At 50.8% G+C, this 24,334-nt stretch overlaps 1 protein-coding gene across 5 annotated transcripts in view; it reads right to left on the reverse strand.

Moving 5' to 3' along the window:
* The window catches only part of NEDD4L (NEDD4 like E3 ubiquitin protein ligase), a 154,059-nt gene extending 133,525 nt beyond the window's left edge, over window positions 1-20,534 (reverse strand). The window contains exon 1 of one of the 5 annotated variants that reach the window (XM_040539970.1): window positions 20,282-20,534. In XM_040539970.1, the coding sequence (XP_040395904.1) occupies window positions 20,282-20,329 (48 nt within the window). In that variant the 5' untranslated portion in view covers window positions 20,330-20,534. Of the gene's footprint in view, window positions 1-7,579; window positions 7,706-20,281 lie in introns of those variants that run through there. The other 4 variants (XM_040539971.1, XM_040539972.1, XM_040539978.1 and 1 more) reach the window with 4 other exon arrangements.
* Between the last annotated feature and the right edge of the window lie 3,800 nt (window positions 20,535-24,334).

Below are 24,334 nucleotides of genomic sequence, written 5' to 3' on the forward strand. Positions count from 1 at the left end.
ATCGCGCAGGAGGTGCTGTCTCCTGGTAGCTCTTCCACCTCTCCCACTCCTCTCCTACTCACTTGGAAAAACACAGCAGCCCTCTGACAAGGATTTTTTAACTTTTGATGATGGCAAAGGATATTTGCAATTCAAAGATATACTCTAGGGCTAGAAAGCTCTCAGTTAAAGACTATGCCATCTCCTAGAAGATGAGAAAACTGTGCGGTTATCAGTGCAGGTGTAATGGGCTGGGCTTGGGAAGCTGGCAGCGAGCGGCCACAGGCTCTCGGACGGGAAGGACAGCAAAGCTCTCCAAGGAAGCTTCCCCAGGATGCCCCCGGCATGCCTTGTGAGCAGCTGGAGGCGTGGACCAGAATTATGATAACGTGCAAAACCCGCTGTAGTCAAGAACTGTATTAGCACAAACATGACCAGTGCAGGAGAATAAATTTAAGTGATTTAGCTGGACAAGTTATTTCCTATGCATACGTGAATTTAAGCTACCTTACAGAAAGAAAAGCAGTTACCACCTTTCTAATTGAAAGGACATAGGATCACTGCTGAAAAATGCCAAAGGTACCCCTGAATTAATGCGCACAGTCGCAACCAATTTTGGTAATACTAGCACTAGGAAACCAATGGGCTTTCGTAAAAAATACAGGATTTCTGCTTGGTAGCAGAATGCTTGTAAAACACTTAACCAGTTTACTTTATTATTATTATTTTTAAGATTCATTTATCCAACGGCTGAGCTGTGTCAGCAGGTATCTGTCTGTAGGACAGCTAGTGTGGGTTAGCGGCATTTCGATCCACGCCGTACTTTCGGCGTGCAGACAGGCGAACACCGCACCCAGTCCCGAGGCAGTGGGACGCGCTGGGAGCTGCATTTGTACCAGAAATGCTGTTAACTGGCAAGGCAGGTTGTTTTTTTCCTTTTAATGATACATGATTTTTTTTTCCTTTGATACAGCGATTTTTAGTTTTCCATAAATAATTTCTGCACACGTGTTGAGGGTGGAAGGTTTGGTGAGGGGTTCTCTTTTATTTTTAACTGTATTACTTGCTGACAGGGAACTCCGCAAGAGTTTGTGAAATCCTATAAATAAATGGATTGTTGCTGGACAAAGCTCAGAGGTTAGCTCAGTCACTTGTTCCTAAAATGGTACTTGACACTGACTAGACTAAGAAACACTCATTAAAATATTCAACACTCATTATCCCAAACAAAGGGTGGACTTTGTGTTCTGCCAGGCATTCTGGACGCAGAATGTAGCTCAACGCACCGAACAAAAGCCACATTGAAATCAGTGTATTGCAGAAGATGTGTAATAAGGTCAGTCATTCATCATATCAGAGCAGGACCCAGTCCCAGAGAAACACAGATGCATGTTCTTGGATGAAACAGAAAAAGGAGGGAGCAGAGGGCACAGCAATTCAAAATTTCTTAGCCAAGTTACAAAGCCCATGAACAGCTTCCATCCCATTTTCTGTGGCGTTAGCAATGCAATACAGAGAGGTGACAAGCAGGTAGCAGCAGTAATCCCTTCACAACAGCCAGATGAAGTTCCAAAATTAAGCAATTGGTATGAACTATTCAAGATTCAGACTTTTACATTTGTTTCATCAACCATACCTAACTCAGCAGCCGGTAATTACAAATATAAGCCATTTGCATAGCTATTAACATCTTAGTTCATCATCTTAGACATCAAAGTTTCGGGTTAATTTTGAGTCTAGTCCTGAAGCATCATCACAGAACGGTTTGGGATGGAAGGGACCTTAAAGCCCATCTGATTCATGGGCAGGGACACCTCCCACCGGACCAGGCTGCCCAAAGCCCCTTCTCACCTGGCCTTAAATACTCCCGGGATAAGACAACATCTTTCCCTACAACAGTAGAAACATAGGCATTTACGGACATGGACGAGATCCCCGAGCCTCCCCTCCGGCAGGCTGACGGCTCCAGGCCCTCCAGCATCCCGGCGGCCCCAAGCCCCACGCTGGGCTCCCTCCCCACCTCCACGTCTCCTGTACTGGGGTGCCCAGAAGTGGGCCCAGCTTCCAAGTGCAGCCACAGCGGCGCTGGGCAGGGGAAGGATCGCCTCCCCTGACCTGCTGGCTGATTTTTGTCTTATCTTTTCCTCCAAGACAACAAATTAACTTTATAGTGAACTACGTACAATGGTGAAGGATACTCAGGATAGTACAAATTAACAGAAGCAGCCTGAAGAACACCAAGACAGTTTCCTTCAGACAGGTTAAATAAAGTTACATCCCCTTGCAGAAGTAACAAGATCTACAAAAAAAAAAAAATCATTTTTGCTTCAGGTTTTTGTTTGCTTTTGTAATTACCGTGGCTGCACCAAGCAAAGGGAGGAAACTAGCTAGGAACTGCTGCAGAGATACCAAAATCCAACCGCACAGAGAATTGTCTCCTTTAACAGGCTTCTGCTTCAAGTTGTGTTGAGTTTTAAAACAATATATAGGCTTAGACACATTACGCAACGTTACTGGCCAACACGCCATTTTATATTGCAGTTGCTCATACTAAATATAGGAAAACCTGCCCACAAGACTGGGTAACAGCTTCAGAAAATGCAACTGCTGGTGAGGAACTTACAACACCAGGAGAAGAAGAGTCAAGTGGAGCTGCCAAGCCCCAGCAGTGCCAGGAGGTGAACAAAGCAAGACGACTCCTTTAGCTCTTCTCTCCGCACTGCCGCACTTGCTCAAAGCTAACTAAAAGCAGCTTGAAGTGGTTGCTCAAAGGAACCCCAAAACCCAGGAACGTGCAAGTTACCCACAAAAATACCACACATCACCCTAGATCAGAACCAGAGCCATCAATAAAGTAAAGGAGTACGGCTCAAATACAGTCAGAGGTGCCATCACGAAACACTACAAGGAACTAGAAGAATTTCTTAAAAAAGCGTTCAGACAGTGGCTGGTGTGCAATACCAGGGTAAACCATTTTGTTTGTTAGGACCTCAGACAGACCATTAAATCACCAAAACACAAAATAAAAATGAGGGTTGCCGTGCTGAGATTCATTTATCAAGCAGAAAGCTTGGTGCAAAAAGGGAAAAGCCTCCCAGAATTGCTATATATATATATATATATATATATAAATATAAAATCCTGGCAGGTTCCCTGTTTCCCACCAAATACAGCCTGGACAACAAAAACTCCAAAGCGAAAGCATTCTTGCAGGGGCAAACAGAGCATTTAGTGGGGAGGACCGAGAGCTGCACGGCCACACCGCGGTCTGCCCCCGGAGCCGCCCGGGCTCTGCTTTCTTCCCAAGCTCTGCAGGGAGCTCCAGTGAGAGCACCGGTGCTCACTTGAAAACCCTCTCCCTCTGCGTGCAAGTTATCCAATAAATATCAGGTACAACTCAAAAGCCATGACCAAGAAAATTCAATTAAGTATCTGAACTCTCTCAAATTCTTGGCTTTTGCTCAAAACCCACAAAGCATCACGCAGAAATTCAGCTGATGTTGTCCTTCTGCAGGCCAAGACTGACAGAAGTATTCCTCTGCCAACAAGGATGAGCTGCAGAGAGCACCAACATTTCACACAACCACAGAGCGGGTTGGGTCGGAAGGGAGCTCACGGCTCCACGCATTCTCACTGTTGTCCTTACATCTGATCTGTCACCCGCACAGCCACAGAGCAAGTCCGACCAGCAGGCAGATTTCACAGACAAGCCCAATAGAAGAGATTAATTTTATGTCAGTTCAATTCACTGAGCTGACTGGGGTTTGCACGGTCACTACACCTCATGGAAGGGAAGGGGTCGGGTCAGATCAGATCAATCAACTGCAATCTGAAAGGACACCGCTGTAACGTTATACTTCTGCTTCTCAGCACAAAGCTGTAGTGCACATTCTTACTGTACACGCAAGAAGAAGAAATTTGTTTTAAAGGTTTGTTGAACACAAACTAACAAGTGTTTTGTAAATAGGCAAGCTTCACCTATCCAAAAATCTACAGTTTTTACCCCACTGTTGCATCATGGAAGTGGGGAGGAGGAGGAGGTTACAGCTACAACAGAGCCACGCTCTCCAGCGGCGGTTTGCAGGTGCACAGCGGTAATTCCTACCCCGAGGTACCAGCCTGGTGCCCACGACTGCCCGATCTCTGCTGGATCTGGATTTACTTTCCAACACATGCTGCAGAGAACAGGAACAGCCCCAGCCCTGGGCAGGGAACGGCTGATTGCACGGCACAGCTCATGGCCGGCTTCATCAAGGAGACTCAGCTAAGCTACAAGGAGGAGCCTAAAAGTCCCTGGCCTAGGGAGGCAGACTGCCAAACAACAGCTCTTTGAAGCAGGGATCATTCAGAGAGATTTATTCTCTATTCCTAATCATTTTCATAGCAAAAAAAAAAAAAAAGTGACTTCTTGATACCTAGTCAAGCTGCTGAACTCAGGGTGACGCTGCAGGGCAGGACAGAACCAGCAGGCTGGAGAGAACAGTGCTAGAGAGGAAACGTACAGGTTCCTCCCCCAAAGCAAGAAACCAACACGGGATGGGAAGGTGACTAACACAGAAAAGGCACGGCGCAGTGGGCAGGCTGCCAAAGATGCAAGGTAGTAAGAGTGAGAAATTAACATTAATCACTAAGTCTGCAACCTTTTGCAACAACCTTGTCTCGTTTCATTTTAATTATCTCTAATGAAGACGCATGGCAGCTTTTTAGCCAGCCCAGTGATTTTCCAACTAGATCAAGCTCTATTCCAGCAGCAGCATGGCCAAAAGAACTCTCACTAAATCGTAAATCGGCTGAAATACATGGGAGAATCTCTCAGGTAGTCTTTCCCAAGTCATTGCTTGAATGCAAAAGGGTGCGTGCTTTCTGTTTTTCCTAGAACCACAGAATGGCTCGGGCTGGGAAGGACCCTACAGACCGCCCCGTTCCAACCCCTGCCGTGGGCAGGGACACCTCCCACCAGCCCAGGTTGCTCAGAGCCCCATACAGCCCCTCCAGGGATGGGGCACCCACAGCTTCTCTGGGCAGCCTGTGCAGTGCCTCACCACCCTCTGAATGAGGGATTTCCTTCTGACATCTAAGCTAAATCTGCCCTCTTTCAGTTTAAAACTGTTTTACTGGCATGCAAAGCCTACCACTTCATTAGCTACTATTACCAGACGAGAACACCGGAATGAGTATTTTCAGCTGCTGGATGCAGAAATATCTCCTCACAAGATTTTTAGCTCTCAGAAATAGTGCCATGTCCATCCTATTCTTTCCTCATGAAGCCTTCCCCAAAACCTACAAGTGAAGACAGAAAACTGAAAAACAAACAAAAAACCACAATGTACCCTATCCTGTGCTTTCCTATACTTCCTGCTTTTTATGCACCTTTCAGCTATTTAAAACATTTATGAAATATTAGGGGAAGGAAGGGGGAGATCTCTCAATGAAAAAAAGCTTTTCTAAGGCGATCACATACCGCAGCTCATTTCCTGCACCCACTTACCAATGACCACGTCTTTCCTGGAAAATTCTTCGTTTTTCTAAAACAGTAATCTCTTTAGCGTCAATAAAACGGTAAGCATGTTCCAGTCTTTAAGCTCCGTAAGACTGGAGGCTAACGTGACATTAATAGCCAGTTTAACAGCGGAGAGGGTCTTAAACCTCTTCTGAAAAGGGTGATGAATACTGCCTTTGTCTAAGATAGAAAGAGCAGAAGCTGCAACCAGAGATCAGACATGAAAACCAGAAGTCAAGAACTGACCTCATGTGCATGCACCAAACCTTAACAGTAAAGGCCGGATAAGACTCTTCAAGTCTTCCATCATAACTCAGCACTTAATAACGAGATGTTCTTTGTTTGTCTTAAATATATAATTGTCATTTATTCTTTTGCTTTACAGAAACCCTTACTTCCCCCTACAGTCATTTTTTAGCTTATTATTTCTTAGTTAAGAATCTTGGCGGATTCACACTGATTTATTGCCCTTGTATATCAATGCAATAGTACCAAGCAATAAAACCCTCAATACCCATGATCTAGCAAGAAGTCTAAACAAACGGGCATTATATTAGCACCCATGGCTCCTACATCGATATCGCTACAATCAGAAAAAATTTAGAAGAGATACCTTGATATTTTCAGCCAAACCCCAGCTCTAAACCAGGCAGCATCAACACAGGTTGCTTAGGGCTGTCTCCAGCCCAGCTTTGCCCATCTCCTGTGCCGAAGGCTCTGCAGCCCCTCCAAGCCTCTCTCCAGTCCTTAACCACCTGGTGGCGCGGGAAGCCTGTCCTTCTATTTAGCTGGAATTTCTCTTGCTGTTCTCTTGCTCTGCTGCCAGCTGGCTGCAGGGTGGGCAGCAGTCACACCCCCTCGGCCTTCTCCTCCCCAGGCTGAGCGAGCCCACCCGGGCAGCCCCTCCTGCATGCCCTGCGCTCCTTCCCCCAGCCTTCTTGCCGATCTCCATGGGACTTGCTCTGCCTTGTCAGTATCTGCCCTGAGCACGGGGGGCTCGAACTGGACACAGATGGGATCCCAGAAGTGCTGCCCAGAGAGGAACCACCGCTTCCCCAGCGATGCTCCTGCTGAAGCACTCCAGCCTGCCTGTCACCACAGCACACATTTCAGCAGGACTCATGGTCACCGAACTGCAGCTACAAACCATTCATCTGAGACATTAAGAAAAACGCATCTAACATCCAGCACAGAGCAACACAACTAAAGGTGTGAGAAGATTAGAGAGGAGAAATTTCATCTCCAAAGCCAAAACTTCACCCCGAAACATCTGCCAAAACAAACACACGCACATACCAGGGTGTCAACACAGTATCTCACAGGGCTTGGTGAGAAAGGGAGTGAGAGGGCACAGTTAAGGTGAGAGATCATTAATCATCAGGTGTAAAGCACTGTTTTCATTTACACAGTTCCTTGCTGAATCACAGCAACTTCTGCTTCCCACGAAACGGAGAGGAGTCAGCCGTTTCTGCAGCCTCCAAGCAAATTCTAGTCCTAGAAGAAGTGAGGAACACGGCATGCTGAGCTGATCCCAGGAACGTGAATGATTTAACAGGCAGCTGCCAGAAAACAAGGACGAGATCATGACATCCAGCAAGAAAAAAACAGAAAGCATCTCAAAAAAAAAAAAAAAGCTGTTGCTAGGCGAGCACATGACTTATGTGAATGTCAAAGCAAGAAAAATTCAGGAAGTCCAGATAAGAACTGGAGAAGGCTTTTCCCACAAAAAGGACCCGGATTTTCAGAGATATCCAGGCTACAGGGAGGAGAACAAAAGGTTCACAAGACCAGTTCATAATAAAATCACTTCCCCAAACAATCCGTCCTTACCACTGAAGATAATCGCACTGCTGTCTCAGGAAGGCTCCCACGAGGGAAGCACCAGGTCTCGCCAGCTCGGCTCTCAGGTGCAGCCCCGTGGACAGGGCACGGCCGAGAGGAGGGAGGGCCCGATCCTCAGGAGGCAGCACCCAGTGGTGGTTCCAGGCCCCGTCCAATTCCTCAACAACCCAGGGGAATTAAGTTAACAGAGGGCACCCTGGAAAGCAAAACTAACCCCAGGACATACCTGGAGAACATCTGACCCTCAGCGGGAGTTACCTCAGGCCAGACATCCAGCGCGGGTGCGACGCCGGGTCCAGGCCGTGGGGCCAGCGGTGTGACGGCCAGCCTGGACTCACCCTCCAGCCCCAGCAGCGTCTCAGCTCTTCGATAAACATCAGGATGCTGAGCGTTAAACACTGAAACCAGCCGGTGCTAAAATTCAGGTTTCCACAGCAACGCCAACAGTGACACACAGGGCCTTTGTAACGCATTCCTGTGTTATCGAACGCCATCAGCATATGTATTTTAGCTTAGAGTTGCACAAGTTTGAGGACCTTGATTTCATTTTCCAAATGCTGTAATTTTGGTCTTTGAAGTATACATCGTAAAATACTTAAAAATAAAAGTGATCACAATGTGTAGTGACACCCATTGCAGACTGCAGCTCTCAGACTCCCCTTCACATTAGGTTTCCTGCATGGGCTAGCGGCTCAGCCTCTTGTGCAAGTTTTAGGCATCCAAAACAAAACCTTTGTCACTTGTAGGGTACAGACAAGCAAGAACACGCAGCACCCAGCCGTTGAGTCACTTCGCGGGTAGCTGCGAGGCAGGGAACATGCTCACACCGGTTACGTATGCCGAATTACGTCTAATAAACCCTCACTAGAATTAAACGCAGCAAAATGAACACAGCTACAAGCGGTTCAGAACTGAACAGGCCAGGCTTAAAAAAAAAATCAGACTACATGGCAGGAACACAGCAGATTAAAGGCAAATTTACACGGTCAGCAGGATGAGAGAACAATACAAGTTTTTGCTAAATCAATTTAAATAAGTGTAGGGGCATTTCCTTTTTCAATAGGAATGTTAATCAATCAAAATGCAATGATTTGAAATCACGACCAAAAGCCTTAAAAAGATGAACCAGTTCCAACACACATTCTGGACATGCTCTAAAGAAAAAGTGAATTTCTTCCACATGTAGTCAAAGGATATGGGAAGAGCTCCACAAAACATGAAAAAATATTAACTACACATTTTGCTTTTTAATTCTGAGGATTTTGAGGCTGCTCATTAACAGTTAGTTAAGAAAGACCCACGGCTTTGACAGCTTCCAAGAGGGGCTCTCCCAGGATCTCGCATTAAGAGTATGCATGCATAGGGTGACAAATGGCTTCCTAGGTAATTAACACGCGGTTAGTAACCGCTTATCTGCAACCTGCTCAAACCTCGTCTTTCAAGCCACAACAGAAACTAGTAAGACAAAATCAAAACTTTACAGCTCCGCTTCACATGCCAGCTGGTACTACTGCAGGGTGCACACACACCCCCCAGAAAACAGGGAAACAGGGCTCGAATGGGGTGCCCCCCAGGACAAGCAGTCGCTGGGTGGTACTCGCTGCACCCACCTCTCCCCCTTCTCCACATCCAAGAGAGGCAGAGCCAACACCCTTGTGGCTGCAGCCTAGCCTTATGCTGAATTAGGCATCAGTTAAGTCACATCCTCAAACCGGGGGAGAAAAACGTATGAGTTTCTTCAACATGCTAATTAGATCACAGGACAAGAAGGTATCTCCGAGATAAAAGAAGGAATAGGCAGCACTATCAGGATAATGCCCTTTGTAAAAGGTTTGGTTACCCAATACAAGGCTGTCTCCTAATCTGTGGAATAAACGAAGTGAGGCACACAACAGGCTTCCAAAATACAGTAAACTCCAAAAAGGGGAAAAATTGTACTCTGAGGAACTGGGGGCCTGCTACTTCAGCAGCTCTGGAGACTTCAGTTACCAAATAATTTGGACTGGACGTCTCTAGTCAAAGCTCCTGTTCAAAGCAGGGTCAACACTGATTTCAGACCAGCTGTCCTGGGACTTTGTCCTGTTGGATCTAGAAGAGCTCTAGAGATCTTCCAACCTCTCTGCTCCAGTGCTGAACTGTGCCACGAACGGAGGAACAGATGCATAAAGACATAAGTGGCAGGTAAAATACAGAACATTTCTTTGGCAAGGTGAAAAAAATGCTGCACGAAGTGTGTGCTGCAGCTCTTACTCATCAGTGAGGCTACAATGACACAGCACAGAAAAGCCTACTTTTAGCTAACAGCAGGTTACAGGCAGGACCAGAAGGAAGCTCGTTAATGAGAGAAACACCTGTGGTATTCTCAGCCTGCTAATGCCCTAATAATAACCGGGTTTGTTTCATACCAAGCCTCTTACCAACCATTACTGTTAGAAGAGGATTAGTATCACAACTGTGGGCAAAAGCCTGTACAAGACCTAGCGAAGGAAATGACAATACATTAGATGAAAGTCCTCCTGCTGCGTGAGACCAGGAGGTTCAGAGGTAGGGAAGGATTACTAATGGAGAACACGGGAAACGACGCATGCTGCTTTCTGGGGTTCTCTCTTAAGCCTCTGCTCAGGGACTACAGGTGAATCACCACTACGGATACCATCAGGACACAGGTGCGTCACGATGTTGTTCAGACCAACCTACCCTGCAAGGCAGAATGAAACCACAAAGCTCCTTCACACAAGAAACAGGAACAAGAAGTGCCTCCTGGGGCCAAAGCTGCAGGAGCAGGGATTATTCACCCATCCTCCTGGCTGAACTTCCACGTGAACTTTCAGCATCGCGTCTGTTATTTCCTACTTGACTTCAAGAAGTTAACTTTTTTCTAGAGACACTGGAAAGAAAAGGCACCCATCCTTTCCATTCCTCCCACCACTCCCATCACCACAAACATCGTAACAGGCAAACTCAAGAAACCCTTATTTTCTCCACTTGTTTGCTAAGTGGAGAAAAACTTTGCTAAGTGGCTTGTCCATTAACACTTCCAGAAGGCACCAGTTGAGACGTCTTTAAACAAACGTACCGCAGACTTCACAGCCGTGATTCTAGCCAAAGCCCTGGATTCGTGAGACCCAGAGAGCCAACTTGGTACCTCTCAGCCACCAAACCGCAGATGTCTTGCCCTCCCCTACCTCTTCAGACACACCCTCCACCCCAACCCCACCACATACCTCTCTCGTCGTCTCTGGCAGCCACTGCAGGTCGCCAGCCCAGCAGAGAGATGGGGAGCTGACTGCAAGTTAGCCATTTGTATTGGATCATGGAAGGGCCTGAGGCAAAAACAAGAAAGCAGGGCCTCCCTCTCAGCAGTGGAAATCCAGCAGGTTCCTACCAGCTGCTCCATACGCCATTGCCTAACACCACCAGCCAACTCCAACTGCTAAACGAAGGTGGTGCAAAGCACTCAGCCACCAACAACGCTCAATGACCCGCAAGTGGCAGGAAGACGAACATCCGCTGAGTCCCCAGCCCAGCTCCCCCAGCAGCGGGAACGCAGAGCTGATGGGGGAGTCACGGCATGCGGCTCAGTGCATTGCACCGACCCAACAAGTCCAGGCTTCAGTTCATTTTTAATAAACTGAGCTAAAAAACTGCATCCATTTGGGAGCTGTTGAACTGACCCTGATGTAAGGAGCACAATCAATTTAAATGTCTTGTTCAAACCGCATGCAGCAACAGATTAGAAGTCCCCAAAAGGTAACAGTCAAATTGGAGAAGATGAGCTGGCCTTCCCCAAAGCAGACACGTCCTGGGCATAGCAAAGTTCAAGCTGGCGCCCTGGAGAAGCACAGAGACCCACAGCAAGACCAAGCTTCTCACACCATCATCACCTTTCTCCTGCTGGCCACCGCTGCCCTGCATCTTCCCTTCTGTCAGACCTGGTGCTCACCTAACTACAGAATAAACTGATCTATTGCACTCCTGCATTTTCCCCAGACCAATTTGTTGATTAAGAAAAGAAAGAACCAGATCAGAACCTCTTCAGCTGGAAGCCAGCTTCATTTCCAGGTACCTGGGCTTGTCCATCATGGGTGCCCTCAGCCTGGCCTCTTCCTTCCCATGGCAAAACCCGACGCTTCCCTTCCATGCTAAACCCTGAGGACACCATCTTCTTCCACTTGGCACACAGCGTGTTGGGATCACCTGGTCACCTCCCTGCCACCAAGCAGGAAACCTCCTGGCTTCCAGGGACTTAGGGCTCTAGGACCTTTCGGACACAGGATCTGTGTCTCTGGGTTCAAAACCAAGAAAGCGGGGCCATCCATTTATAGAGGGAAGTCAGCTTTATTCATCTTCATGCAGCTTTTTTTTTATTGGTCACGAAATTTTGGGGAAAAAGATGGCAATTGTTCAAATAGACAAAAAGTTTGAGTGAAGTGTCTCTACTTCTGTTTAACAGAAGAAACAATGCTAAATTTCCCATAGACACACCAAAGCCAAGAAAGAAATACAGCCTGGCTAGCGTTCAGCAGAAAAGAATAGGGAGAATGGGAAGAAATGTCCCCATTCTGATTTCTTAATGATGAGAAAGTTAAACATTTTTATTCCAAAAGCTGACAGCAGAGGAACCAGATAAATAGACAGAGGAGGAGAACTGCAAGCAGAGCACAGAAACAAATCCTTTGGCTCTCCTCCCCTGAACGTACCCCAGAAACCTTCCTCCCTGCTGTTTATCTTCCAGATCACCTCATCACTGGAAGGTAAAATGCCGCTTCTCCCTCTGAAAAGCTTCACCACCACCACAGTCCTCCCCCCACACGGGTAGGGGAACAGAACAGAGCAGCGCCACGTGAACTGCAACGACCGCCTTACGTGCACACGGGCACCAAGGCCTCCGAAGCAGCGTTCCCAGGATCTCAGGCCTGGTGTCCCTGGGCAGAGGCCAGACCCTGAGCTGCCCCCAGCTAAGGCAGTTACCACAGACGTATGCAGTATAATAGTCCACACAAAGATGCTTAGAAAGAGTAAGACTTTGAACTATTTTCAATTAAACCCAAGCACATTAAAGCACGAATTATATTACTGTACTTCCAGCCTCAAGCCAGGATTATTCAAAACTGGAAACCACCAAAGGAGAGATGACAGCGTGGTTGTGCACCATTCTGCACAGTTCTGTTATTCTGCAGTGGATAAACAGTATTAGAAAAAGAAAACCTATCCTGAGTTGGCATGACACCAATACAACAACCCTAAGCCAAGCAGTTAGGCACAAAAATAAGGTACTATAGCGTAATAGCTAAGCACAACTCATTCGTGGAGTTATTCCTGCCAGCGTTCTCAGAATTGTAGATATTTCTTCTGATTATGCAAGGTTGTTAATTCCTGGAAGTCAGGATTCTGACAAATATCTACATCCTGCCAGCGCACAGGAATTTAAGTTAAAGGAAAGGAGGGAGGAAAAAAAAATGCACAATTACAAATATACAGTTTGTTGCCCAGTCAAGACATCATCTGGAAGACGCAGAGAGATTTTTAAAATACATTTAAAGAATCAAGTTTGTGGATTGTTTTTTAAACTATTTTAACTGCAGTTGGATTTAAGGCCTGTGCAATTTAACCACATCTCTTATTTTATAATCAATTACTAGAAAATCACTGATCTTTTGTGCAAAAACGATCTCTTTCATAAGGTGTTCTTCCTTCTTTTTGGGAGGGGAAAAGACAGGGGACTGGGAGAAGAGAGCGCTCCAGCATTTGGAGCTCAGCAGTTATTTTTAAGAACCCCATGCTGGAAAAAGTTGGCATGACAGCGGGTTAAGTACTTCTGAAAGCTGCAGATCTAAACCCAGCTGAAGGCAAAACCCCGTGCAGATTTTAATAATGAAATGGCAGCAGCTCAAATGCTGAGCTGAGCCGAGCCGAGCGCACCAGCAGTAGAACTGCATTCCTTTCTCCTGGTGCGCACGGCGAAGTCATTCAGCCTGCCATTCACATGCTTACCGAGCTTAACTGAAAATCAGAGCGTGCACAAGATTACTCTTAATTTCTTTTAAAAAGGGATGGAGCTGCCTAGTACCATTTCTTTTACTGCTAAGGAAAACCCCTCTTATTCAACACAATTAAAATGAGCGTTTTAAGGGGAAGTACCAAAGAATGTGAAAGATGAAGGCATTCAGGAAAATTAGTGAGATTTTCTCTGCTCACTGACACCAGCATTTACAAAACTGACTAAATCAAGACACTGCTGCACTGATATTGCATCTGACTTTTTATTGACCTAAGCTGTTAGCAATAATCCAACCCTCACTGTTACTAAAAGGCCTAGAGATTTCCAGCTTCCAGAAAAGCCCCAGTTCATATGCCACAGAGTTTAATTAGGCAAGAGGTCTTGGCCCCATATAATCTCCTAGGACTAAAAAAGGCTGTCGGTTCAGGCTGACTCAGCCGAAATCATATTTAACCCTGCTAGTTAGCTACCAACGAGGCTGCACCTACCGTAGCTCTTGCAGCACTAGTGCACAGCTGCTTCACGTAGCCCCCATGGCAGACACTGCATTCGGCTTCACGCAGCATTACCCGCAAGTGCGGATGAATAAAGATAATAGCGCCAAGTCCCACAGTCTCTGACACGGCCTCCGGGATCACACAGCACCTGTGGAGATGGTCTGCCTCGCATAACAAGCTGTGTTTGGCTTAGAAAGGATAAGTATTACAGCCATTGAACCTCCCATCATCTGAAGATGCAACCACAACCTAGAGGCTGCAGCGGTGCACTCTTTCAGCCCGTAACATCCTAAAATATTCGATTTCGTCCCTACTGACAGCTAAGTTCACTTGGCACTCGCATTACGCCTGGTTGTGTTTTCAAAACGGAAAGGAATCCTATTAGATATTCACCAGACAGCTCCCAGAAAAGCTGTGCCTGTACGACTGAGACGACGGCTGCAGCAGAAAGGCCTCCCGCTGTCCGGCGAGAGCCTCCACAGCCGCGGGGCTCCCGGCCCCTGTTTGCTCCCCGGGAAAATGGCAGAAGCCTATGGCGACACCGGCTGTACATTTAGCACTACACAGTGCCCTCCAACGGCCGGCCCCCGGCGCCAGGCTGGAAAACGAGGGCACCCAGGAGCTTCTCGGCCCTCCCCGCCACCAGGGCTCAGGAGCGCGGCCCAGCCGCCCGCAGGACGCCGGCACGGTGCCGTGAGGTGCGGCGTGGAGGCCTGACCGCGCGCGCTAAGATTGCTCTGCACCCCCAGACCCTCATCTGAGCACAAACCACCTTGAACATCCGTACATTAATCTAACGTTATTAAAGCTAGGAATGTACTTAGCATCAGTAATAATGGCCAAAATACGCTGAAAACTCCTTAGAAGCAAGCTTAAAATGCAAGCTTTTATAAAAATCCCAAATCTATTGACCTACCAAGGAGAACCACAACCTATTAATTTTGTTGTTATGCCACGCGAGTACACATGCAAGGCCTTTCAATTATGAAATGCTACCTCATCTGGACTTTTTAATCATCATTTGAAGTTTCACATGCTATCTCTGGGAAGCCAATGCACTTAGAATCTATAAAACCAATTCAGGAGTTTTTTCCATTTACAAAGTCAATAAAAAAAAAAGTTACATTCTGAATCGCTTATTGCTTAGGTGCTGCGCCTCTGCTGCGACCAAAAGAGGTCCTTCCTCACTCCGATGAAAAAGTTATGCTTTTACATAACCAGAATATTCAGAGCAGAAACAACAGGCCTCCATTTTTAAGAGGTCTGTGTTCCCAGACAGAACGGTTCTGTTGGAAGGGAGCTGCGCAGATCACCCAGTCCGGCTGCCTGAGCACTTCAGGGCTAACCAAACACTACAGCGTGTTCACGAGGGCACTGCCCGATTGCCTCAAACACTGACAGCCTCGGGGCATCAAGCACCTCGCTGGGAAGCCTGTGCCAGTGTCTGACCCCCTCACGGTAAGGAAATTTTCCTAACGCCCAGCCCGAACCTCCCCCGGCGCGGCTCGGGGCCATTCCCGTGTGTCCCGCCACCGGTTCCCAGGGAGCAGAGGCCGGTGCCTGCCTCCGCGCTTCCCTCCTCGGGGTCACCTCAGGGCGCCCTCCTCTCCAGCCCGGACAGCCCAGGGGACTTGTGCCTCTCCTCAGGCGTGCCTCCCAGCCCTGCTGCCAGCCTTGTCGCCCTCCTCCGGGTGCTTTCCAGGACCTTAACAGCCCTTTCGCACTGCGGAGCCCAGAGGCGCACAGAGAACCCACAGCACTGCTAACTAAAAGCGTGCCTCGGGAGCTCCCGCTGATCCCGCTCCATGGCGGCCATGCTCTGAGCCTGAGCTGGGGGAGCTGGACGATGCCACACGGGGCAGGGGAAGCCCCGGTGCTGCTCGCTCACCTCCCAGCTTCGCGCTGGGGTTCGGCAGCCCCGGACAACGCTCCGCTGCCGCCCGCACGCCGCTTTCCCCGGGCCTCGGCAATGCCCGGCGCCATCCAACCTCACCGCGGCCATCCCAGCAGCACCGAGCTGCTGCTCCTGCTGCTGCCCTCCAGGGCTGGGCGCCGCCCCGCGAGGCGATACAGCTCGAAGCCACTCGGCACGCTCCTGCCCCTCCAGGGGCCCGCTGCTGACAGCCTGAGCTCGAGAAAGCTCCAGCTGCACAACTGCAGCGCTGAAGCAGGGTGAGCAGCAGGAGCATCCTCAGACAGTTGTAGCATACATCAGGAAACATTACCTTAGATCTAATTACAGTCTTCTAGGACGCGGACGCTTCCCCCAGCAACTCGTCATCGCGCTTATTTCAAAACCGTCCGGCTTGCTTAGAGTGCAACATGGAGAAATGCACCACCGAACTCCGCTATGTCATTGAGTCAAGCGGGGAAAAACACTGAGTCTTTTTTCCTCGGTAATAAATTGTTAATTAGTAACCAGCGCAATAACACCCTCCTTCTGAAGCCTTCATAGCCTCGTCTCAGGGACGGGGCTGCAACACACGTGGATGAACGTCACTAACAGGACATTCAAGTACGGGGGGGAAAGACACCCCCAAGGGAGATCTCTGCAGGGCAACAAGCCCACCAGGAACACAAAGATCAGACGAAAGCCAGCTGCCCACGTGCCTCATTCTGAAACACTGTGCACCAAGAGGCTGTTTCTCCATTGTACTGCAGCCATGTTCGTTGCTCACCTCGTGGCCCAAACTGTACTTTACCACGGCATCATTTTGGCAAATCTTAGTTTTATCCTGTACCCTGATACTGGATAGTACAGAAAAACCTAGACTTTAAAGAAAGTCATCTCATGTGGAGGCAGCGCTTCCTTCACACCTGAAAACTGTTTTTACGCGAATGTGCTAAAACAATGCCTCACTGGTTTCAATCTCAGAGGGCCAAGGAGGCTCCTGAGATCCTGAAGTTCTACAGGCTTCATTCCTTGGTGCGCCCGATACAGTACGTGAGAACAAAGACGAGAAGAGATTAAGCAGCAGTGACTATAACCAGACCTACTTCTTATACGGCATATGCAACGACCTCAAGAATTGGGATAATTTTCACACAAGTAAGCTCCTCTTCCACAACTTCTAACGCGTGACAGAAAACAAATCATCTCTATAGGAAGTTTTTCTTTTCAGTTTATTCAATCAAAAGTCATAGAAGTTGAACTGAACTCGAAAGCAGAGGACTGTTGGAATTGTAGAGAGCAGAGTCCCGTATGAACCTCTTCGCCTCTATTCTGAAATAGATGAAGGCAGGAAGAGGGCAGACAAATACATAGAGCATGCAAACTCTTTAACAAGTGCAACAGTTGCAATGAAGAAATACTGTTTTTTCAAAGTTCTTTTTCTAAGGACACAATGTTTACTCAACAAAATAGGGTACAAGAAGCTGCAAGTTTTTCCTCTGCCCAAGCAGTGTGAGAAGCAGGAAGGGAACACTTGTGACGAACTCCAGGTTACCTTGGGCCACGTTCTATTCGGTGACTCCAGAAACTTCCCTAAGGGACACATTATCTCCTTTCTTCTTTACAGATAAAAGAAAAGGCTAAAACCTGAATTAAGTTCATGGGATTAATCTTGTAATTCCCCAAATCAGCGGCCCTGACGTGTTCGGCGTTTCAGGAACTCCCTTAGCTAGAAGCTGGGGAAAACCGCTGCTGTGACTTGTGCTGCTGCGAGCCCTGCTCCCTGCCGCTCGGCTCCCGAGGCCGGCACTGGAGACCTGTCATTGCTAACACCAGGAGCGCTCAACTAACGGCAACTTCACAGACCAGGCGCGTGCGATGCATACACAACTCAGGTTAAGAGCAGCAGTGCTCTACGCAGAAACAAAAACATTTTCAGCTCCTAAGCAGCATAACTTTCAAATATACTGGTGTTTAAAGACTGCGTGAGGGCACCTAAGCTTCCAGTGGATCATGTGAACACCGCTTCACAGAAGCGCAGAGGCTGAGGTTGGCAACAGGACCTCTGGGGGGCATCTTGCCCAAACGGCCGGCCCAGCAGCCCCCCGAGCAGGGTGCCCAGCCCCACGTGCAGGCGGCTGCTGGAGACCTCCCCGAGCAGCCCCCAGCCCCTCTCTGGGCAGCCTGGGCCGGGGCCGTGGCACCCACAAAATGAAAAATTTGTAGAAGCAAATCTAATTTACAGGGAATTTTAACCATTAAGTTAATCTAAAATTTTGTGCAATTCACATTTCCAGGGATGCAGCTCTAGGAAGACACCATTTAAAGAAAAGTGGAGTCTGTCAGTAGACAAATGCAATGGTTGGCTTGTCATTTGTAATTCACTAAGTCCCTAAACCACTGAGTCTCTAAACGCCAAGGAATAAAGAAAAATTAATAGCCTATACGTCTCTAGATGTGATCTGGCCTCCCAAGACTAGCACAGAGACTTTGCTTGTCAAAACCGAAAAGACACGTCGAGTCCAAGCCAACGCTAATGGAAAGTCGTGGTCCCCTGAAGCCAACGCACAACGAAACTGTAAACATTCCCGCCTTTCTCAACCACTCTCCAGATTTACCTTTATGAAGCTTACAACTGGTTTCCCCAGGCAGATTCCCCTCCCTCGGTGCTTTCCTTTCCCCTCGTGCTTATCGAAGCCCTGACAATGCTTTAGCCAGGTGGGGTGTTCAAGCCAAAGCTGATCGGGCTGCACAGTGCTGCCTCTGTTCTTCTCCGTGCAGTTCCTCACCCTGTCCCTTTTTCCCTTTCTTCCACCTATTTCCAATTGCAGTCTCTTCTCGTATTTTTAGATTACCGCTGCTCTATTCTGTTCAGCACGGTCACGATTCTACAGCGGCACAGAAAACTTATAATCGGTCCACTGTTCCTAAAAATAAGGTGACTTCTGCGGTCACCGCTACATTCGTGATGTGGGACCACCGTGGGACATCGCAGGGAGACCAAAGGCCGCCTTCTGTAAGCCGCTGCTTTCCAGACGAGGGACAGAAGTCTCCCCCCACCCGGACGGCCGTACCGCAGCACCACGGGCAGGCCAGGCCCCCCGACCCCCCGGGGACACAAGGCGCACAGCAGCGGCGGCTCTCGCCCCCTTCGGATCCCGTCCGCCTGGGAGCCAAGGCCGGGTGGCGTGAGGCTGCACAGGCTGCACACCTCCACGCAGCGCGGTTCTCCCCTGGTGCATTTCTCCTCAGCGCTCTGCACAAGCACTAGCATATGCCGGGGAAGGAGGCAGGGACAAAAGGTATCAGCGAGCACACGCACAACAAAAGCAGCCGCCAGACTCAAGTGTTCTGGTCTCAGCCACCTATTTGGAACACGGCAGCTTTGCCCACAGGTTTCCATTTTCCTGATGGATAAAACCTGCTAATACGCTCCAAACCATAAATGCGTACAAGCCCTACAAATTGCTTGGGGATTCCGCACCAGCACAGCCAGCCCAGCTCTGCTGGCTGCCCCTTCGGTTCACCGAAGCCCCCCAGCAGGCCGGCAGCACATCGCAGGGCACACCGCGGTGGATCCCGGTCGTCTGGGGGATCGGCGGCACCGACCCGGTGGCTCTGAGAAATGGGGGTCAAGAGGGGGAGGAAACCAGACTGAATTGTTCTGGGGATTCCTGGAGCCACGGCTGTGCTGAAGCAGACTTGTTCTTGCATGAAGGCTTACCAAAACAAACTGGGGAGGAAGGCGATTGTCCTCCAGTTCTGTGCTCGCTGTCTCAAGCACCTGAGCCTCTCGTGATGCCTTCTCTTCTCCCTACCTTCGCACACATGCGGAGCGTTTAAATCAGGTTGCTCTCGCGGCTTTATAAACCAACAACAGCCACGCTAACCAGCTCCCTCCCCGCACGAAACACCCACTCGAGGCAAAGAGCCTTCCTTCCGATCGGAATTAAACGGTACAATCATCCAGCCTCGGTGCAGCTCGGATGGAATAGCAAATGAAACGGTCCGGCAGCTCCTGCGGCCGGGATGTTTCTTTCACGCCCCAGTCCCTCCTGCAGCACAAAGGACGGGCGGGCGGCCCTTCGGGCCGGGTCCCGCAAGCCGGGTGACGCCGTGACAGCTCTCGGCGTTCCCCCCTGGAGAAGCGCGACCTGGGCGCGCGGGATGCCCGGCACCGACCGCGCTCAGCGGGCACCGGCACGGCAGCAGCGGCACGGCTCGGGCCTCGCACCGCCCGCCGAGAACGGAGCCCCCCACGCACCGCCGGGGAGCCGGGATGCGGCCCCGGCCCTTTGTTCCGCACGCACCTGCCGGGGGGCGCCGCCCGGGGGTGCTGCCGGCGGCGGGGCCGAGCCGCGCCGCGCCGAGCCGAGCCGAGCCGAGCCGAGCCGCGCCGCCCTCCCGGCCGCTCCCGGGGCGCCCTCCCGGACCGACCCTCGACCTTCGCCCGGGGCCCGCGCGGCCGGGCCGGGCCCGCAGGTGCGGCGCGGGGGCGGCCACCCCCGGGGGGCACCGGCACCCCCCGGCCCCAGCCCCGTCCCCGTCCCCGCGGCCGCGCCCGGACCCACCTCCTCCTCGGACAGCCCGTAGACCGGCTCCACCGCCGCGGTCGCCATGGAGCCGCCGCGGGGGGGGCGCCCCGCTCGGCCGCAGCTCCGCGCAGTCCGCGCCCGGGGGCTCCGCCGCCCCGGCCCAGGTGAGGAGGAGCCGGAGCCGCCGCCGCCGCCGCCGCCGCCCTCCTCCTCCTCCTCCTCCTCCTCCTCTTGCTGCTGCCGCCGCCGCTGCTGCTCGCCCGCGGGCGGCGGAAGGCGGCAGCGGAGCCGAGCGCCGGAGGGAAGGGGCCGGGGGCGGCGCTGGGCGCCGCCGCTCGGGGGCGGCGCTGGGGCCCGCCCGCCCGCACCGCGCCGCTACCGCCCGGGCTGCCGCCGGGGCTGGGCTGGGCTGGGCTGGGCTGGGGGCCGGGGGCCGCAGGAAGCCCGCTCCGCGCCGCGCCGCTCCCCGCGCCGGGCAGCCCCGGCGGCGGCCCACTGGGGCGGGGAAAGGGCCGCGCGGGCCCAATGGCGGCGGCGGTTGTTGGGGGCGGCCGAGCCCCGCCGGGCCGGGCCGGGCCGATTCGCTGCGGGGCGGGGCGGGGCGGGAGGCCGAGGAGCCGCACAAAGGCGCGGGGGCGGCGCGGCCCGCACGGGGCTCCCGGCAGCGCCCCCCGCCCGCGCCCCCCCGCCGGGGCCCGGGAGCGGGGAGCGGGCGCCCCCCGGCGGCGGCCGGGGCTGCGGGGCCTGGGGCTGCGGGGCCTGGGGCTGCCGGGCTTGGCGGGGCCTCCCCCGCTGCCGGGGGGGGTCCCTGGTTCTCGGGGGGGCCGGGCTGCGAGGGTGGAGCCCGCTGTGCAGGCGGCAGGCGGGGGCTCCCTGCCGGGCAGAGGGGCTGGGGCTGGGGCTGGGGGTGTAGGTGGGACTCGGCCGGGCCCTGAGCTCACGGCTCTCGCTCACAGCTTTGGTTTATTTATTTATTTATTTTTCCCTAATAAATAACAACCACCACAGGGGCAGCGAGAGAAAAGCGAAAGGCGTCCGCAGGCCCCTCACGCAGCGGCTGTTATTCCCTGTCAGCTTTCCGTCGTTCTAGACTGTGTCCTTTAAGAAAGCAAAATACTCCGGGCATTTGGAGCCAGGTTACTTCTGAACAAAATCAAGGCACGCTTCAGCTCTAAATTACTTCCTTATTTGATTTCTGCTCCTTCCTTAATTGTCTGTAGTCCCCTGCCAGCCATGCCCCACCCGTGCTACTCTCACCTTTATTATCCGTCTGCTATCTTTTGGCAAGATGCTAGTACTTCAGTAGAGCCTAACGAGCTACAGTTTACGTGAAAGCTGTTCTCAAACCATTTATGCTTTCACAAGGCAACAACCGATTTCTACTACGTTTACATCAGAGTACGCAGCGCGGGAATAAAGCTACGTGGAGCCAGCGGCACGGGGAGAATCTCGAGCCGCCACCTCCGGAGCAGGGCTGCCCTCGACGAGGCCTGTGGCAGCCCCCATCAGCACGGGGCACGGCTGGCCGCAGCGGGGTCTGCTACGTGGCCCGGCGCGGTAACACGAACTAAAACCACCAACAGCTTGTGTGAATGCGTCAGGGTCCCAGCTGTGCCCGCACAGCAGCCTGGCTTACCTCCCATTGCTCGTGTCTCCTGTTCAGCAAACTCTCGCGTGGCGCTGGGGATGTCCAGCGGGAGGGACGTGGCAAATAACTGGGGGACAGTAGTCCCTGAAACTGTCCGTCACTCACACAAAGAGATCGTGTTCAGCCTGTAACTGTTTTCCCTTTACAGTGTTCTCACAGCAAAGGGTAGAACGGCCACTGGCAAGCAAAACCTCTGGAGGAGCGTTCGGTTAACTGCCTCTGTGTGTTCAGCCATCATCTCGCACCTGTGTTCTGCTCCAGGGAGCCGGGGGGAAGGGGAAACGGGAGATACTTTTTTTGGAGAGATTCCACAAGCAGTCCGTCAGCCAGAAATTTTCCTCCAGCCTTTACAAAAGCTCTTCCTGGGGAAGGAAGGGTTTGACCTATGCCCAGACAACAGTGCACACGAGCAAAATCGGCAGGCTGTTAAAGTACGGCCTGTGAGGTCATTAGCCTTTGTACTCGCACGAATGTCTGCTGCCCATAAACTCCGTCTCAGGCAGCTAACGCTGACACCTCTGGGCAGGGTCTTCCTCGGCATCATGCTCTGAAACGTCTTCAGTTTCCCCTTTCCAGGAGGATCTGTGAAGGCGTCCCCTCAAATTGTCAGGTCCACGGGAACACCTGGGCACCTGATCCGTTCAACAGTTCTGATGGCAAGATAAATCCTCCACAAATTTCAGGTTTATTACTATGACATTTATTATGTCCTTCTCTTCGGCTACCTTGTTTTAGCTCTTTGCACAACAGCTTCAGGGCTCTGAGCAGGAGCATGAGTCGCTCCAGGCTTTTTCCCCAAAGGCCACTTCTTCTCTTCTCATTAGGTGAGGAACTCCCGGCCCCATTTGCCATTGTACTGGCCCTGCCCCATCCCTGGGGCTCTGACCACAAGGCGCAGGTAAAATGAGTCCAAATCATCTGAAGGGCTGGCTCTGAGAGTGCGCACGGGATACTTGGAGCTCTCAAACCCTCTGATTTCAGGATTCCTTGAAATACTTTTCTGTAGTCAGTTTTGTAAATTAATCGCAGTTCTTTGCACGCCCCCATCTTCAGGTATCAGCAGCTGAGGCCGTTAGCTGTAACTGGAAACTATGGAGAACCTGGCTGGACTGTCAGGAACGCTGTACTTCTGAAGTGCAGAACGGAAAGCAAATAGGTGACTGTAATTCAGTGAAGGGATCCAAAGCCGGTGATATGCGGACATCTCTGAATGCGAATCCTTTCTGCAGCACGTGATCCAGACACGTGTGCGCTACCAGGCCACCCGCTGGCCTCAGAAACCACAGTGATGTCTTTCCACTCATGCGTTCCAGCATTTACACCGGTGTTTTTGTAAAATCAGATAGCGCTCCCATCAACAGGTCCCCCCCAAGGGAAAAATACGTACACACAGCTGAATGAAGGGATCTCTGATGACAGAGCAGAAAATTAGTGCTCTGCCATTACCACATCAACCTTATTGGATTGCAGAGCTTTAGTACCAAATCTGCGATGGAGATTACTTGTTTATTTGCTTATGAAGATTACAAGCATAATTCCTCTGCGGAATTTTATTTCGAATGAGAGATGGCCCTGAAGAGATGTAATTCATTTGAGAAAGCAGACATCAAAAACCTCTAGGTGCAGCTCAGATGATTTATAGCTGGCCTCTTTATATAACAAAGACCCATTAATTATTTAAAATTCTCAGAGTAAAAATAGATTAAATATATATTATGGATGACAATTCTGAATCAACATTTAAGCTTCACGCAGCTGGGTAAGGCCAGATGTAGCAGGGAGCGGTGAGGACGCAGCACTTGTAGATCTGTCCCGAAGGACGTAAGGCGAGGAGTGCAGGTCCCAGGGCAGGCCAGCGTCTTGTCAGGCTGGAGGCTGCTCGGACCCCTCAGAGCGGCCTCAGGCAGATGCACAACACTGCCCCAAAGAGGCAGAGGAGGCTCCTTCTGACTCCAGCTGCCCATCAGCTCCTGGCCTGGGGCTGGGGGGCCGTGTCCCTCCCAAGTCCTTTAACCTCATCTGCGTAACAGCAGCTAACCCCCTTCACACGAATGCCTAATCCTTTCCTAAATCTCTCTGACCGCTTCCTCATAATGTCCTCCAGCAGCGATGTACCCCGGACTGATTAAACAGACAAATATAAAATTTTCTTTTGGCCCTTTAATGTACATATGCTCTTGCCTTCCCATTCTTTTATTAGTACTAATTACCCAAATAATGCCCATACATACTTGTCTGTAGAAAAAAAGGAAAACGCTTTATCTGCTTTCCTACGTGAGCCCACGGTCCTTTGGCTTTTAATTCCCTCATAAGGCAATAAAAGCCACAAAAATAACTGAGCACAGACCAATTTTTTGCCATCAGTCCGTCCACTTTGGAGGGTGGTAGAGCAAGAAAATATAAGAAACTACTTCTACCAATGTGGGGTTTTTGTTTGTTTT

This window comes from Cygnus olor, chromosome Z, assembly GCF_009769625.2.
Source record: "Cygnus olor isolate bCygOlo1 chromosome Z, bCygOlo1.pri.v2, whole genome shotgun sequence".
In the NCBI taxonomy this organism is placed as follows: Eukaryota; Metazoa; Chordata; class Aves; order Anseriformes; family Anatidae; genus Cygnus; species Cygnus olor.